Here is a 16,918-nt window from a genome sequence, read left to right on the forward strand (position 1 = left end):
TTTAGTTTAATTTCTCTATTTTTTGTATTAAAAAATTAAAGAGATTAATATGCGGTAGTAGTTTAAAAGTATTATGATTTCTTTAGTTTATATTATTGTTTTATGTTCATTGAAAAATATGGACTTTTCTCAGATCATTAAAGTTTTGAATTTTCTTGTATAATGGAGGAAGGTTATGATTTTTTTTATTAATTAATATGAAAAGTTAAATTCATTTAACTCTGCCCAAACCCTCATATTTCAGTCTTCAGGCCCAAATAAAAGAGGAGCTACGTTAAACCTTCAACTGCCACGGTAAAACTTCGCGGCTATAACACATGCATCAGCATCACTCATCTTCTAGTATAAAAGTAAATGCTAAAATAGTACAAGAAAACAAACTAATCAATCAAACAATTACTCTAAAAAATTGAACTAAGTTCTTTTTCATAATTAACCAAACTGAATATTTTTTAAATACTTTTGTAATAATATTTCTAAAAGTAGCATTTTCAACTGTAGCATAATTTCCTGATACGGCAAAAACAAAAAAAAAAGTGAACATTTGCAAACTGTGTCCATGCACTCACTAGTGAAAAATGATTCAAAACAAATTCAAACTGCATCCAGTTGTTATTATTAACATGCTGCTACTCCATCGGGTTAATGCCCATAAAACTGAAATTACAGGAAAGCAAACAAGAAGGCTCTGTGGCCATAACATATTTACAAGCACTCAAGCTTATTACATAATTCAAATTAGCTTGAGTGCCCTTGAGAATTTTTCATCATCATTATCTAATAACCACCTTGTATGAAAGCATTCAAGCGCTCGACCTCTTGTCGGTGCTCACGCACCACAGCACGAACCACATCTCCAATGGACACCATGCCAATCATCCCTTTTTCATCAATCACGGGGATGTGCCTGATTCTATTGTCTAAAAAATACCAAAATAAGAGAAGAAACATGAGTTACAAGCATGCTTATATCATCTCTCTTTGTTTCAAATCATAATAATGATCATTGTCAAGTTATATGATATCTTTTAGAATGAATAATACATGCGCTGATAATGTGAAGTTTTTCTATACTGTCATCCAATTACAAACCGGAATGTATGATAAGTTTGTTTAACTTTTATAATAGTAACTATCTCAGAAGTCATACCAATAATAATTTTTTATTAATTGACAGTGTAAAAGCTCACACATACCAGTCATCAGTTGCATAGCCTGCAGAACTTTGGTATCAGGGGTGACTGTGATAAGTTTGTTCTGCAGCAAGGACATTCGAATTTTAGTTTAGATATCATGAATTGAGGAACCAATAACTAGGGGAACAGTTTAATTGCAGGTTCCCTATACAATAATAGCAAGTTTGGTAAAGCTTAATTATGAAAAAATATTTTTTCATTTCTCAAAAGCTCTTTCAGCAAGCTGGCAAAAATAAGCCACTATTTCTCCAAATAAGTTGAACTAAACACAAAAAGTCCAATGATATATACCTCTTCAGTCATAATATCTCCAACCTTAGTAGACTTGGATGATCTTCCCTGCACGATGATCTTTCTTAAGTAATCTGGATGAAAAGAAGACCAAATAGTTAACATAAATGACCCAGGGACAAACATAATCAACCTACAGTGCTGTAGATATTTAGACCATTTAACTGCATCCAATAATATATTGATAAAAACCCACACAATTTTCCTCCACTACATTGTATGTCTTTTTCAGGATCATTGGCTAGTTAGCCAATTTTGCTTTCCCAACACAAATCATATTATTCTGGTCAAAGCACATGCAGGTATTTACAGCACATGATAAAGATTCTCAAATGCCAATAGCACCATTGGATTAATATCACCCATCTTGTTGTCATCTTTCTTGTATTTACAGGGTGCCAAATGCCAACAGTGTCAAGCACGACAATCTCATTTTGCTTGTTCAGTTATGCAATTATGCATATGTTGCTCGATTGTGCAAAAGATGTAGTAGAGTTGAACTATCTTACTGAAATTCGTTCCCGAAGATTGTATAGAATTTTGGGATCATAGATGGCAAGGATAGGGAGCAAGAGATGAAAGAGCATAAAAATGCAGTTTTTCTCACTCTTTCTTTGTTTCTATAACATAGAACATTTAAATTCACTACTTTGCATTTCCTTAGAATTCTATAGGGACATACTAGCATAAAAGATATTGCACATGCATCTTTTGATTCCTTACAGAAATTCATTTAATAAACTCCGCTTAATTCTAAGAGGAAAAGTCACTTTAAACACCCTTCAGAAGGACTCATAAAATTATTCCTTAGGGTCATCAACTATTGATTAAGTTAAGTCATTACTTCATAATTCAATGTTCTTGATCCAAGTAAAGATCCAAAAATCAATTTCAATATGATTTAGACATTTAGTACACCTAATAGATAAGCACAATTTTTAATGGCATAAGCCAATATTTTTGTAAATAAAACCAAATTATCCATTAGACAATATATCACAGTACCCAAAACAAAATATTTACATCCTTATTTTTTCAGGTACCTCTTTCAGTAATAATTCCTGCAATTGCCTTATTCGCGTCAGATTTCACAACAACCAAAGCTCCAACATTGTTTTGGGTCATCTGCAATGGAGGTCAATGCAGCAATTTTCATCAATCCTGTATAAACACCTACAGATTTACTGCAATACAAAAATTGAAAACAAAATCAAATATCCATTACTGATTTAACAGCATCGTAAACAGTATCATCTGTGGTGCACCAAAGCCAGGAGCCATCAGCACCCTTGCCTTTATCATTCAAGATGTCTGAAATTGTGGTGCTCTCAAAACCATGCTCCTCAATGCGAGCAGGCGTAACAGATTCAAACCGCGAAGAGGCAATTGTCTGTAGCAGGGGGTTCACCATGCGCACGCGTTGTAGAACAGCATTTCTAATGACATTCCCATGTGACAAAAATGATCTCATTCCTCCTTGCATTTTAGCTGTCTAATAACCAGATAGCACATATCAGAATTTGCAATTTAATTAGTCTCAAGTCTATGAATGCAAAGATTTATGGGAAAAAAGTGATGAGCAAGCACTCTGCAAAGAATTGGACAGGATCTAAGTACATGCATACTGAAAGGTACTTTAGAATTAGTTTTGGAGTCACAGACAGAATCAATTGCTTCAATTAGATTCAGGACTGCATCTTCAAAGTTCAAAAGGAGAACCAAATCATTCTCTTGTCCAATTAAAAAAACAATTGGATCAAATCATAGAAACCATTTGATTTACTCAACTTCACTAATTCAAAGAAGAACAAAAAGAATCTCAAACATGAAAACTGAGACATGCCAGAGAAGAGCATCCAATCACCTTTCAAGTCACAAGTATCCGAAGCTGAAAGTATGTCAAAATAATTATTTTTTTTTATAAAAAAAGCAATGAAACAAAAGCAGAATCTACAGATCGAATCCAAAAAAATGAACAGTGAAAACTGAATCACACTCTCACCTCTGCTCTCTCCTCTCTATTCAGATTTGCTTCTTTAGATCACCAAAGGCTCATCATGGATTGGATGTATATATATATATAAAAGCTTACCAAAACCAAAAACCAAACTGGTCCCCCAGAAACCAAATCAATCAACACAGTTAACCACAACACGACCCTACACACATCAGCATCAATAACACAACGTTAACTAAAACTAAATCCATGAAAGAACCTTCATTTTCATTTCAAGGTATCCCTTATTAATTAAATTTAGACAGGTGAGACGTGGACACTTAGACTTTATTCATGATTACTCAAAACAACACATATCAACTATTCAGATCCTTCATTTACAGAGCTCAAACAAAAGAAAGTACATAGATCAGAGGAAAAAGGAGAATACCAGAGAGAGAGAGTAAAGTGAAGGGTGTGAAAGAGAGAGAGACACAGAGACTGAGTGTGAGAGAGAGTTAGCGGCGTGGAGATAGAATATGGCTGAGCTGAGCCCTACACTCGTAAGACACTGATAACACTTGACTTGTTCCTAAAAATCTCTCACAATAACCGTGAGAGTGGGGCCCCACTATACTTTTGGATCATGACATTATCCATATTATTACTATTTTTTTATTATTATTATTATGTCTAGTTATTATAATTATTGCAATTTGCAATTAGGTGTGAGTGAGTGAGTGATGCTGACACCCTATCTCATCTGTTATCCAATTGTTAATGTTGTATATCTGATTATGTTTAACTTTTAAATATTTGAGAATCTTCAGATTTAAAAAAAATTATGTTAGTAATGAACTTTTTACTTATTAGTAAGTGGATTATATATGTCTAATTAAATTAGAAATACAACATGTATAATTAGCTTAAAATGTTTTAATCTCTATAAAGATTCAAATTTTAGATTATTAACTTTACTAAAAACGAAAAAGAAGAAATTATTTCTTACAGCAAAATCATTGAAGAGAGAATGAAAAAGATGTGTTTATGATTTATTACACGATCTTATCTGTTACCTAACATTAATGTTGTGTGCTAATTTGTTATTAAAACTTACCGGGAATCTTCATTTTTTTTTAAGTTAATACAATTCACGTACTTTCATGTATTTTATGTTTAAGTGAATCCTAAATACGTTTTATTAAATGCAAAGAATAAAACTTATAAATTGGTTTATATTTTATCGGATTCTTGAATATAAGATTTTTTTTAACTAATTCAGGTCGGCTAATATAGTTATAAAAAATATTTTTTCTATCTTTAATTAAAAAATTATTTTAACTAATTTCTATCTCTTTAAAAAAATAATTAATTTAATTAATTATATTAAATATATCAATTATTTGTATTATCATATTTAATTAATTTTTATTAATATTTGGAGAAAGAACACTTGATTAAGGGTATATAGGTGAAAAATTATTAATATATCTAAAAATTAGAAAATAATTTTTAAAAAAATAATAAATAATTTTTTTAAAAGAATTTTATAATTAGAGACGAAAGAGAGTAGGTGAATCCCATGACCAAAAACTTTCACTCTAATATGCACAGATTTGCAAGGAAATAAGATAAAACTCGTAATTTTGGTTAGAAATATGTGTTATCTTGTAGCCTTCTCCCATTTTTATTACTTCTTTCATTATATTATATTGTTGTTCTAAATTGTTTTACACAAATTAAGAAATATCAATAAAAAAGTGGAAAAGAATAATATTTTTACAAAATTAATCTTATTATCATTAATTCATTTTTTTAGTCCATATCATTAATATTATAAGACATATAAATTAAAAAATAATAATTAATGTTACACTAAAAAATTAAAATGACAATTATTTTGAGATAATTTTTCTACTTCTTACACAACTATTATTATAGGATGAATGAAGTATTACTCCATTTGTCTCATTATAATTGTCATATAAGCAAAAAAATTATTCCAAAATAATTATTATTTTGAGTTTTCTTCTTCAAAAATAAAAAGAAATTCTTTTTTTTGTGAATGCAGAAATTCTTCTTCTTTAAATAGAAAAAAAAACTTAAAGAACTTATATATCAAATATTATATTCTTGGATACACATAAATCTAGGACATATCACAGTCCTAGCACCAATTAAAATCAATTATCCATTTCTATAACTATAGAAACTAAAGAAAAGTAAAAAAAATAAAAAGATAGATACACACAATGCAAAAATTCAATTATATTAGAAAAATAACCCCAAACTATGTTGAAATTCAAGTCATATTCATTAACCTTAAACTAGAGGATTTTAGACTTTAGTTATACAAAGAGAGCAGGTAAAAGTCATATTGATGCTATCTAACTCCTTTCAAATCGTTAGAGTTTCTAGCATCTAAAACTCTACAAAACTTCTTCTAAGTCACAAAAACTTTGAATATTTTGAAAAGAATCTCTTGTCTTCTATCTTAAGACCTCTAACACAATGTTTAGAGCAGGATGTGAGATCCTGATTAAATCAATAGTGCAATCCATTCTCACCTATGTTATGGGGTGTTCCCTCTTGCCCTAATCCTTGTGTAATGAGATTGAGAATATGGCAGCTCATTTCTTTTGGGGTGGAGATGTGGATGGAAACAAAAATTCCATTGGCAAAGCTTGAAGAAGATAACAAGGCGCAAGTCAGAAGGTGGTATGGGTTTCAGATTTGTAGAGGCCTTTAATGTTGCTCTGGTAATGAAACAATACTGGAGGATTATGGTGGATGAAAACTCTCTTTTAGCCAGAGTCTTGAAAGGTAAATGTTTCCCTAAATCAATGTTGGGGACGGTGGGGAAGGATATAAACTTAGCTTCTCATGGTCTAGTATCATGGTGGCCAAATGGATTATTGGTGAAGGTTGTATCTGGAGGATAGGTAATGGGCGTGTGGTGAAGGTGTTTAAAGATAAATGGGTTCCAAATCTTCTAGGGAATTGAGTTCTAGTAGAGGGTGATAAGGTGAATAGAGAGATGGTGGTCAATTACCTGATGTGAGATGAAGTTGGGAAGTGGAATGTGGATCTTGTCGACAATATATTCCCTATGGAAGTAGTTGGCCATATTAAAGCACTTTCCCTCAAAATCAGCTACTGCGATGATTGGTTGGCATGGAAACACTCCAATAATGGTATATACACGATTCGTTCAGGCTACCATATTGCACAAACTAGATTTAGCCCAGTTAAGTCAGGCTCTAATGGCCCCACGAAAATATGAAGCTTGGTTTGGAAAGGAAATGCTCTTCCAAAGTGCAAAAACTTTATTTGAAGAGCATGTTCTTAGATTCTACCAACACATAACAACCTTCTAAAGAGGAAAATCCTTGACGATCACATGTGCTCAAGATGTGGTAGTGAGGAGGAAGACTTAATGCATGCTTTGGTTATGTGTTCTTTGGTGCAACGTGTAACATCTTTGGTTGTTGACTTCTTAGCGACTCTCACATTACGATATTTCACACGGTGACACTGCACTCAACTCCTTTTTGGTTAGAACCTTCCATCGGTCAAAACCCTTCATAGAAAGAATCACAGGAAATCTTTTGATAGCATAGATTCCTATTTCTCAATGATATCCCATGATTTAGACAATTAGCTAAACTCGTGAAACCATTTCATAGAAGTTCATTGATATACAACTCTACCTACTTCCAAGATCAATGATTGATCCTACAAACCAACACAAGACTTTTCAACATGTTTTGTCTTCACTCACACGCTTTACAAGAATCTTCCTAGAATGTCATTCATCCCATAACTACTCCAAGTCAAGCATGCTTAACTATGAAGTTTTCAAGTGATGGACTACATAAAAGTAGATGCATCTTGATGGTATAGGTAGTACTAATTAATTCTTTTAAGTTATCCTCAACTGTACAATCTCATAGTTGTACAACCTCTAAATCCCTCTCATTCTGGTGTGATTCAATCGAGGTGTTACATGCCCACTAGCTTTCTCCTGGTTCATGTTCAAACCACATCATACTGGGAGAGAGTTTTGCTCTAATACCATTTATAACATCCTTGATTGAACCAGGAGGAAATTGGTGGGCATGCAACACCCCGATCAAAACACACTAGAATGAGAGAGATTCAAAGGCTGTACATGTATGAGACTATCTAGTTAAGGATGACTTCAAATAATTAATTAGTACTACCTATACCATCAAGATGCATATACTTTTTGATAGTCCATCACTTAAGAACTTCATAGCTTGAGGTAGTAATGGGATGGATAACCTTTTAGAAAATTTCTCGAAAAACGTGCGAGTGAGAACAAAACATGCTAAAAATTATTGTTTTGGTTTGTGGGGTCAGTCATTGATCCTGAAAGCAGGCAGAGATGATTTTCAAGGTCTCAAAAAGGCTACCTACGAAGGGTTCTAACAAGTGGAGGGTTCTAACTAACAAGGATGTTGAGTGAAGTGCTACCGCGTGAAGTGTCATAGTGTGAAAGCTGCCAAGAAGTAAAAATCAAGGATGTTAGAAATGGTATCAGAGTAAACCTCTCTCTCAGTATGATGTGGTTCAAGGACGAATTAGGTGGAAGCTAGTGGACATGTTACACCCCAACGAATCACATTGTAAAGAAAGGAATCCAGCCGTGTAGGTATGAGATTGTACAGTTGAAGATAACTTATGAGAAGTTTCTTGTAAAGCGTGTGAGTAAGGACAAAACACACTGAAAAGTCTTGTGTTGATTTGTTGGGTTATTCATTGATCCTGAAAGTAGACAGATCTGGTTTTTGAGGTCTTGGAAAAGGCTATCTACAGAGGATTCTAATAGGTGGAGGGTTTTGATCAACAAGGATGTTGAGTAAAGTGACACCGCATGAAGTGTCGTAATGTGAAAGCCGAAAAGAAGTTAAAAATCAAAGATGTTATGCAATGGATATGGTTAGCGTCCCCACTAGGGATGCACATCAATCAAGGGAAATTTGGTTGATTTCAATGAGTGATTTTTCGTTTTGGACGAAGAATGTAGAGGAAGAGACAAAAGACATGTTAGTGACTCTAGCCTAGGCAATATGGGCATCAAGAAACCAGATGGTGTTCAATGGCATAACCATGGAATGTGAACAAATTTTAGGTAAAATATTCTCCAACTTGAGGAAATCAAAAGCTACTAGGATTGTGCAGACCCCACCCCAGTGGCCCAAAACACAAAGGTGTGGTTAACTCCCCAAGAAGGTAACTACAACTTTAATTTTAATACATTTGTTAGGAGGAATGGAGGTACAAGGTAAGGGATGATTGCTTGGGACTCCCTTGGGCAAGCCATTAGAGATGCTACATTTTGGCTTGAGGCTGGTATAGAGATTAGAGAACTAGAAGTTGCAACATTCAGGTGGATGATCTTAAAAGCAAACGAATTGTGCCCAACTGGGATTCAATACAAAACATACTATTTGAATCTCTATTATTGTTGGAGAAACAAAGAGGATCGTGGTAGGCAGTTATTCCATGGACTAGTCGATGATTGTAGAAGACTTTTCGTGATCCTTATAGGGATAAGCTTCTCTTCACCAAGAGAAGTGGGAAACATTGCAGCCCATTGCCTAGCTAATTTGGCTTTTGTTTATTTAGATTAATGCTGGTTGGAGGAGGTCTCTCGCCAATTGGACCAAATCATATCTTGTGATGTAAACACTATTGCTTCTACCGATTAATAACATCAACATTTTTATCGTAAAAAAATGACATCTAAATAATATCTAATTCAGATACTTGGTGCTTGATGTAGCAATTCAATGCTTAAGATTCTTAAAACAATAACTTTTTATCTTAATAGTGCCCAATGTTGACCCTCAAAGTCAAACTATGAAAATTTTACACAAATTAATAATAAAATAAATACTAACTTATAAATGTAAAATAATAAAAATATGCAATAATACATTAAAATAAAGTTAAAAAAGCTCAAATTTATAATTTAGAGACAGAAAAGCTATAAATTTATACTATTAATATGCATTTATCAATGTGCACAATAAAGTATGTATATCATACAAAATTTCTTAACCAATGCCGCTTAAGGTTTTCAAACCATAATAATCTAAAAATATAATGTGCAAAACCCATGCCGGAAAAAATGTCCAATTTCAGTGTATAAATAAAATAAAAAGGAGTATTTTTTTTTTCAAATAAACTTTTCCGAAAGGTTAGTAATATAATCTTTAAAAAACACTTATCAAAATTTCAATCTGTAATAATTGTACCCAATTCGAATTAGATTAACTAAAACATAATCCTATAAAAGGAAAAAAAAACACTTATCGATGCAAATAAATATTTGCGATGGCTGCTGCTGGTCGTGATTCGGTTCATCTGGACACCTAAACCTGTGAACCTTTGTCTTTTAGTGGGGAAGGGTAGTCCCCATATGGGTCAGCAAAATGACACTGGTTTCGTTTTTTTCTCTCCTAATAATTAGGTAACCCAATTAATTTGATTCACGAAATATATGTTTTAAGTATTTTGTATTATATAATTATTCCGTCACAAAAATATTTTTGTATTTATTTTTTAAAATTATTATACATAATGGTAAAAAAAAGAAGAAGTTATACATAAATTAAAAATAATTATTTACTTCCTTTATATTGAAATTATTCATAGTTACTAATTTATTATCAGTTATATATTTCACAAACTATATTCTTTTATAAGAGATGATTGAGAATATAGTAATTAATAATAATTTGAAACTTAAAAGTAACGGATAAATAAATTTTTTCTTTTGAAATTGATAAATAAAAATAAAAAACTTAAATTAATTTGCAAGTTCATAAATTATTTGACAAAATTTAATTAGGTGTCTGGACTATTTTTTTTTAACTGGGTCATGCACTTGTATTTTTTTAATTAGTTCTATGCTTGAGACCTAATTAAAAAAATAAATATAAGTTGAAGGGACCATTTAAAAAAAAGTTTCTGAAACTTATTTGAAATTTGACATAATTTAGATATTCAATTAAAACTACTAATTCTCAATTCTCTACGGACTAATATTTTTAACTCTACAATCAAGTACTCTCACCTTTCCAGTTCTGCAGGTCCTAAACTTAGTATTTTCATTATTTTCAATCTACAAAAGTGTGAATACTGACATGCAAAAGAAAGAATTATAGGTTGTAGAGACTTGTAAATTTTGAATTAAATTTAAACTATTAGTCAATGTTAAATACATCACTAAATTAGTTTTTTTTAATTAAGTCCTTGAATTTTTTTAATTACGTCTCAGTACAGACCTGATTAAAAAATAAACAGGAATTCAAGAGACTCAATTAAAAAAATAATTTAAGAACCTAATAAAAATTACTAAATAATTCAGGTATCTTTAAATTAATTTGATCAAAATAAAAAAATATTTAATCTAATAATTTTTTAAGGTCATAATTAACATATATTTCTCTTAAAAAAATAAGTGTTTTTCCTACTTTTTTCTGTAAAATTATTTTCAAGATTTTATGAACTTTTTTTATCAACAAATAACAAAGTACTATTGAATGATTCATTTTTATAAAATATAAGTTAGAGTCAAATTCAAATTTAAAAGTTATTAGGCTTATATGATGTGGATTATTTTTTACTTTTACATGAGACTTTAATTTTTTTTCTAATACACTTATTTATATCCAATATTATTTGACTTGATACGTAAATATTATGTATGGTAAGTAATCTAATAATAAATTTAAGATAGACTTATTGACTCAATAAGAGAATGTGGTTGAGGCCAATATTTTAGTATGAGAGGTATCATATTATCTAAAAACTCTAGACTTAATATACTATCCCAACTTATATACATTTTTCTCTATTTTTTCCTATGTATGTGGAGCTTGTATATTCTCCAACGCTTAGCTTACAAGGAAATGTGCAAGTTCCTATATGCTCATTGTGAATATAAAACACTAGGTATGGTTTATTCAAAGCTTGACTACATTTAAATTTAAGAAAATATAAGATGTTAACTTGAGATCTAGTTCTTCAATAACTCAATAGCAATAGTGATGCTCATGCTCAACTGCATTACGAGAGTGATCATATGAAAGTACTCGACTTTGAAGTAAACTTTGAGCTTAATAAAGTAGTAAAATAGTTTAAAGGATTAAGCATAAGGTTGAAGATTCCTTAGTATTAAATAGTGGTTAAATGAGTGAAACAAGTATATCTGAGTGATTGATTATCTACTGGTCAATCAAAAGACATATTCAATATATTTTGTTTGAAAACATGTATAGAGAGTAGAGATAATGTAGAGAGTGTGTTAAAGTTTAATCAACTTTAAAATTAATCCAAAACACTTATAATTTAGTTGACTAAAAGTTAAAATACGTTGTAATTTAAAAAAATTGGTAACCATAAAGTTAAACATACAATTAAAAAAAAATCATTGCTTATGTGTAATAAAAAAATTAAAAGGAAGTGTTGCCTGGCTGTTAGCATTTGATTTCACAAAGGGGAGAAGCGAGTGACAATGGTTGGCAAAGAAGAGTTTGTCTATTAGTTTAGTCCCCCTAATCAAATTTTTGTGAGAGAAAAAAAAAACACAGAAAAAAGAAACACCATTTAATTCCGTACATAATTTATGAGACAAAAAGTAAGTAGTTGTACTTCTGTCATGACCCATTGGTGGCTGAGGATGACCAGGGTGTAACTGGTGGAGAGCTGGACTCAGCGGAATGGCTAAAGAACAATTTTGCTTCTTTTTTAAGTGTTAACGTGTCTTTCAATAAATACAGTAAATAATATTAAAATATCAAGTTAATTTCCAAAATGGTAAACTTTTTTCACACAAAAAAATATACTAATCGATTTTATTCTTAAAGTTATAAAAAAATATTTTAGTCTTTAATATTTCTAAAAAATAATTATTTTGATTTTTATTTTTTTCATAATTATGATAAAATAAAAAAATATTTACAAATTTTGAAAACCAAATTAATCAAAGATGATAATTTCTAAATATTTTAAATTCTATTATAAATTTAGATTCACAAGCAAATCAAGTTACTACACGTTGTATCAATTATCGCAGTCATGCATGCCAAATGATTGCACGTGTTGAATTGCAAAGAACAATTTTGCTTCTTTTAAGGGCTAGTTTGTCATTCACTCTAGATACAAGGAATAAATTGTGCTTAATATTTTTATTATTATTTTAGCCTCCTTCAATCTATACAATACAATTGTACAAACAATTAGGGAGAAACTACGATTACAGCAACAAAAAAAAAAGGGAGAAACTACGACTTGTTAGGATATCAATTAAAAACATAATATAGATTTTTTTATATATTAAAAACCACGTCAAGGACGCATTAAAAATTACTGCAGTTGTCTCTCAATAATGGTTTTTAGTAATTATTATCTAGTTTCTCAATAATATTTTCAAAGACATCATTAAAAAAAATAATAAATAGTACTTCATTTATTTATTAAAATCATGTTAAGATAAATTGAAAATCACCATAAAAATACAATAACAATAATAATTAGAGAATTAAGTTGAACATTTTAAAAATAAGAGAATAAAATTAAATGAGTTAAAAGATTAAAATAGTAGTAATTAAATTATATTGTAATAAAAAAATCCATACTTAATTTTTTTTCTTATCACGGACAGTGACATCTCATCATACACGTGTGTAAATATTTTGCAAGATTTTCATACTATTATAATTTTCTAACACAGTTTGGTTTTGGTTATCACTTATCTGAGAATCACTTATCTGAGTGGGTTCGGTGGAACCAAAGCGTGCTTCCTCTTGCTCCTATCCTAAGTCCTAATTCAGCATCGTGCTGTTCCAATTCGAAACTCATATATATAAATACAGATCCCAACTCAAAAGCCAAATCACAATTCCACAGAACAATAGTAAGTCCTATCAGTTTCCACGTAAGTCTCCAAAATCAGAAACACTCGAAGCTTTTCAATGGAGATAGATGGCAACGTTCTCGCGGCCAAGTCGCTGGTGCGCTTCGGTGTGCAGCACATGTTCGGCGTGGTGGGGATTCCGGTGACGTCGCTGGCCAACCGCGCCGTCTCGCTCGGTGTCAGATTCATTGCTTTTCACAACGAGCAGTCCGCGGGCTACGCCGCCTCCGCCTACGGCTACCTCACCGGCCGCCCCGGCGTGTTCCTCACCGTCTCCGGCCCCGGCTGCGTCCACGGCCTCGCCGGCCTCTCCAACGCCTCCGTCAACACCTGGCCCACCGTCATGATCTCCGGCTCCTGCGACCAAAACGACGTCGGCCGCGGCGATTTTCAAGAACTCAACCAGATCGAAGCCACCAAACCCTTCACCAAACTCTCCGTCAAAGCCTCGCATATCTCCGAAATCCCGGCCCGCGTGGCCCAGGTTCTCGATTGGGCCCAATCGGCCCGGCCCGGTGGCTGCTACTTAGATCTCCCCACCGACGTCTTACATCAAAAAATCTCCGAGTCCGAAGCAGAGAAACTCTTATCCGAAGCAGAAAATAACCGTTCGATTTCCAATCCTAAACCCGAACCTCCTCTTTTCAATTCAAAGATTGAACAAGCGGTTTCTCTTCTCAGACACGCGGAGAGGCCGTTGATAGTGTTCGGAAAAGGAGCGGCGTATGCACGTGCGGAGCACGTGCTTACGAAGCTGGTGAATTCGACTGGGATTCCGTTTCTCCCAACTCCGATGGGTAAAGGAATTTTACCAGATAATCACGAGCTTGCGGCTACTGCAGCAAGGTCACTCGCGATTGGGAAGTGTGACGTGGCGCTTGTTGTTGGAGCGAGACTCAACTGGCTTCTACACTTCGGTGAGCCACCAAAATGGTCGAAGGACGTGAAATTCATCTTGGTGGATGTGAGTGAAGAGGAAATTGAGCTGAGGAAGCCTCATTTAGGGTTAATTGGTGATGCTAAGCACGTGATTGAGGTTTTGAACAAGGAGATTAAGGACGATCCGTTTTGCTTGGGGAGCACGCATCCCTGGGTGGAGGCGATTTCGAACAAGGCGAAGGACAATGTGGCGAAGATGGAGGTTCAGCTGAAGAAGGACATTGTGCCGTTTAATTTCTTGACGCCCATGAGGATTATAAGGGATGCCATTGCGGGTTTGGGGAGCCCTGCTCCCATTGTGGTTTCGGAAGGGGCGAATACCATGGATGTGGGAAGGTCTGTGTTGGTTCAGACTGAGCCCCGGACGAGGTTGGATGCTGGCACGTGGGGGACCATGGGGGTTGGTCTTGGTTACTGCATTGCTGCTGCGGTTGCTGAGCCCGGGCGGCTCGTGGTTGCAGTTGAAGGAGATTCTGGATTTGGGTTTAGTGCTATGGAAGTTGAGGTACATTCTTGACTTATGCCTTGTGCATAATAACTTCTTAGCTGTATTTGTGCAATGTGTGTGTGACATTTTCGTTTATATTCCTGTTGCTGTCCTATGCAAACTGAATCTAGTCCTGGAATTGACATGACATATTTGCCTTCTGTTGGAATATATTTTAGGATGATGTTCATGAAGGTGTAAATAGATTTGCCTTCTTGTCCTTGACATTTTAAAAAGTGGTTCAGCAAGCATTAGACAAAACAATAGTATCCCAGTGCCCATTATCTATGTATGTGGATGAGAGAGTATCTCAATTCTCATGATGCATTGGGCTTGCTTAACAGTAGAATATGAGATACGTACATTTTTTTGGCTTATGAGAACTTCTAAACAAGTTTTTATTGTACTTGTTTGTTGTGATTATGAAGTTTTGCTGTTTCCGGTCTTATCTTTTCCCAAAGACTTGAAATTTTTTTATATCTCTTGTTCTAGCCTGAACTGGGAAAATAAGTTTCTTCGAGTTTGAAAGTGTAGTGCTTGTGGATTTTAGTTTATCTAACTGGATTTCTTGTTTAACACTTTGAGAAATTCAATTTTGTTAAACGATTTATTTTTGAGTTTATAAAATACTTTTGTTACTATATGTGTATGTAAATTCTCTCCATTAATATGACCATATGGTTCCATATGTTTTTGCTTTCATTTGTTGTTACTGCTGCAATTAATTTTCTGATTTCAAGCATTCCGTGTGACACATTATATATCTGTTATCTATCTTTTATCTAGACGTTGGTACGGTACCAGCTGCCTGTGGTCGTGATTGTTTTCAACAATGGTGGCGTATATGGTGGTGACCGTAGACACCCAGAGGAGATAGATGGACCTCACAAAGATGATCCTGCCCCCACAGATTTTGTCCCAAATGCAGGATACCATGCTTTGATAGAAGCTTTTGGTGGAAAGGGCTATCTTGTTGGGACGCCTGATGAACTAAAGTCTGCTCTTTCAGAATCCTTCTCTGCTCGGAAACCAGCCGTAGTAAATGTTGTGATTGATCCCTATGCTGGTTCAGAGAGTGGGAGGATGCAACATAAGAATTGATTCCCATTAGTTGCCTAATGCTCTATAACATCCTTTCACATCATTTTCTTTTTGGTTTCAAATAATGCAAATTGTACTCCTATGGCTTTTTATGCTTGAATTATCTGGTGCAGCATAGCCATCACGAAATATATTTTTAACTTCAACATAGTAAATTCTCTTTACCATAAGGGTTTCAGTATCCTTCTTATGTGGATAAATAGTAATTTAACATTTGTACCATAGCCACCTCATTATCTGACATGGCTTTTTGTGGTTTTGTTTAAGTTGTTTTTTTAAAGGTGAAGAAATTATTAAACAACCAATGGGTTAATTTCATAATATTCAACAGATTGATTCTGTAAAATCTTGGAAGAAAGTTGGATTCCAATTGAAACTACTGATTGAACCTAAACCTTTGATTGAAATCACACTTAGAATCCTAAATCTTTGATTGAAACCTGAACCCTAAACCACATTCCAATTTTTGTAAGCCAGTGGCCTTAAGATGAACCATTACTGAGGTACCTTCCCAGACAAATAGAGACATAGATTAAGGTGCAAATATTGTTATAGAGCAAATAATGCCAAGTTGAAGTGATCCTGATGACTTGAATTTTGTCTGTCCAAACTAGGCAGGCAACGAATAGCAAGCAGATATTCTCTCAAATGTTTGTGATGGCCAATGGAATCCACAGTATCTGCCAGCAGGTGAAGGGTTTTATGTTTGTGGTATCTTTCATAAACTGCCCTGGGTGGCTGTGTTATACCAACAATATGTAGAACCAGTTTCTTACTAAATAGGGCACATGAGGATGAGGGACATTTTTTTGCACTCTAGTCCTATCTCATGAGTTTTCCATTCTCGCCCCTCTTAAAACAACACTAACTGTTCCCTATTTTTCTCTTTTAAAGTGTGATATCTATATACAATACGTACCATTATTGGATTGTCTGCTATAAAAATCTTGTTCATAGATTCAAATGATGTCAATCACTTTTCTATCTTGAGTTTTAACGAGTTATAAAACTGAAAATGA

At 33.4% G+C, this 16,918-nt stretch overlaps 2 protein-coding genes across 6 annotated transcripts; one reads left to right on the forward strand and one right to left on the reverse strand.

The window, feature by feature from the left end:
• Positions 1-443: 443 nt before the first annotated feature.
• Positions 444-4,015, reverse strand: LOC100306364 (CBS domain-containing protein). 5 transcript variants are annotated; one of them, XM_041005643.1, is made up of 7 exons: positions 3,875-4,015; positions 3,490-3,646; positions 2,713-2,975; positions 2,531-2,612; positions 1,488-1,561; positions 1,197-1,257; positions 583-920 (listed from the first exon to the last, which is right to left on the reverse strand). In XM_041005643.1, exons 3-7 carry the CDS (start codon positions 2,968-2,970, stop codon positions 778-780), a joined length of 618 nt encoding a protein of 205 aa, XP_040861577.1. In that variant the 5' UTR covers positions 2,971-2,975; positions 3,490-3,646; positions 3,875-4,015; the 3' UTR covers positions 583-777. The 5 variants fall into 5 exon arrangements, with proteins under 5 accessions (NP_001237662.2, XP_040861577.1, XP_006574340.1 ...); XM_006574277.4 differs by having other exon boundaries at positions 2,713-2,979; NM_001250733.2 differs by lacking the exon at positions 3,490-3,646 and having other exon boundaries at positions 444-920; positions 2,713-2,979; positions 3,875-3,997.
• Positions 4,016-13,182: 9,167 nt separating this feature from the next.
• On the forward strand, positions 13,183-15,999 carry LOC100778257 (2-hydroxyacyl-CoA lyase). Its single transcript, XM_003519256.5, has 2 exons — positions 13,183-14,816; positions 15,585-15,999. Exons 1-2 carry the CDS (start codon positions 13,431-13,433, stop codon positions 15,897-15,899), a joined length of 1,701 nt encoding a protein of 566 aa, XP_003519304.2. The 5' UTR covers positions 13,183-13,430; the 3' UTR covers positions 15,900-15,999.
• Positions 16,000-16,918: the final 919 nt, after the last annotated feature.

This window comes from Glycine max, chromosome 2 (genome assembly GCF_000004515.6).
Source record: "Glycine max cultivar Williams 82 chromosome 2, Glycine_max_v4.0, whole genome shotgun sequence".
Lineage (NCBI taxonomy): Eukaryota > Viridiplantae > Streptophyta > Magnoliopsida > Fabales > Fabaceae > Glycine > Glycine max.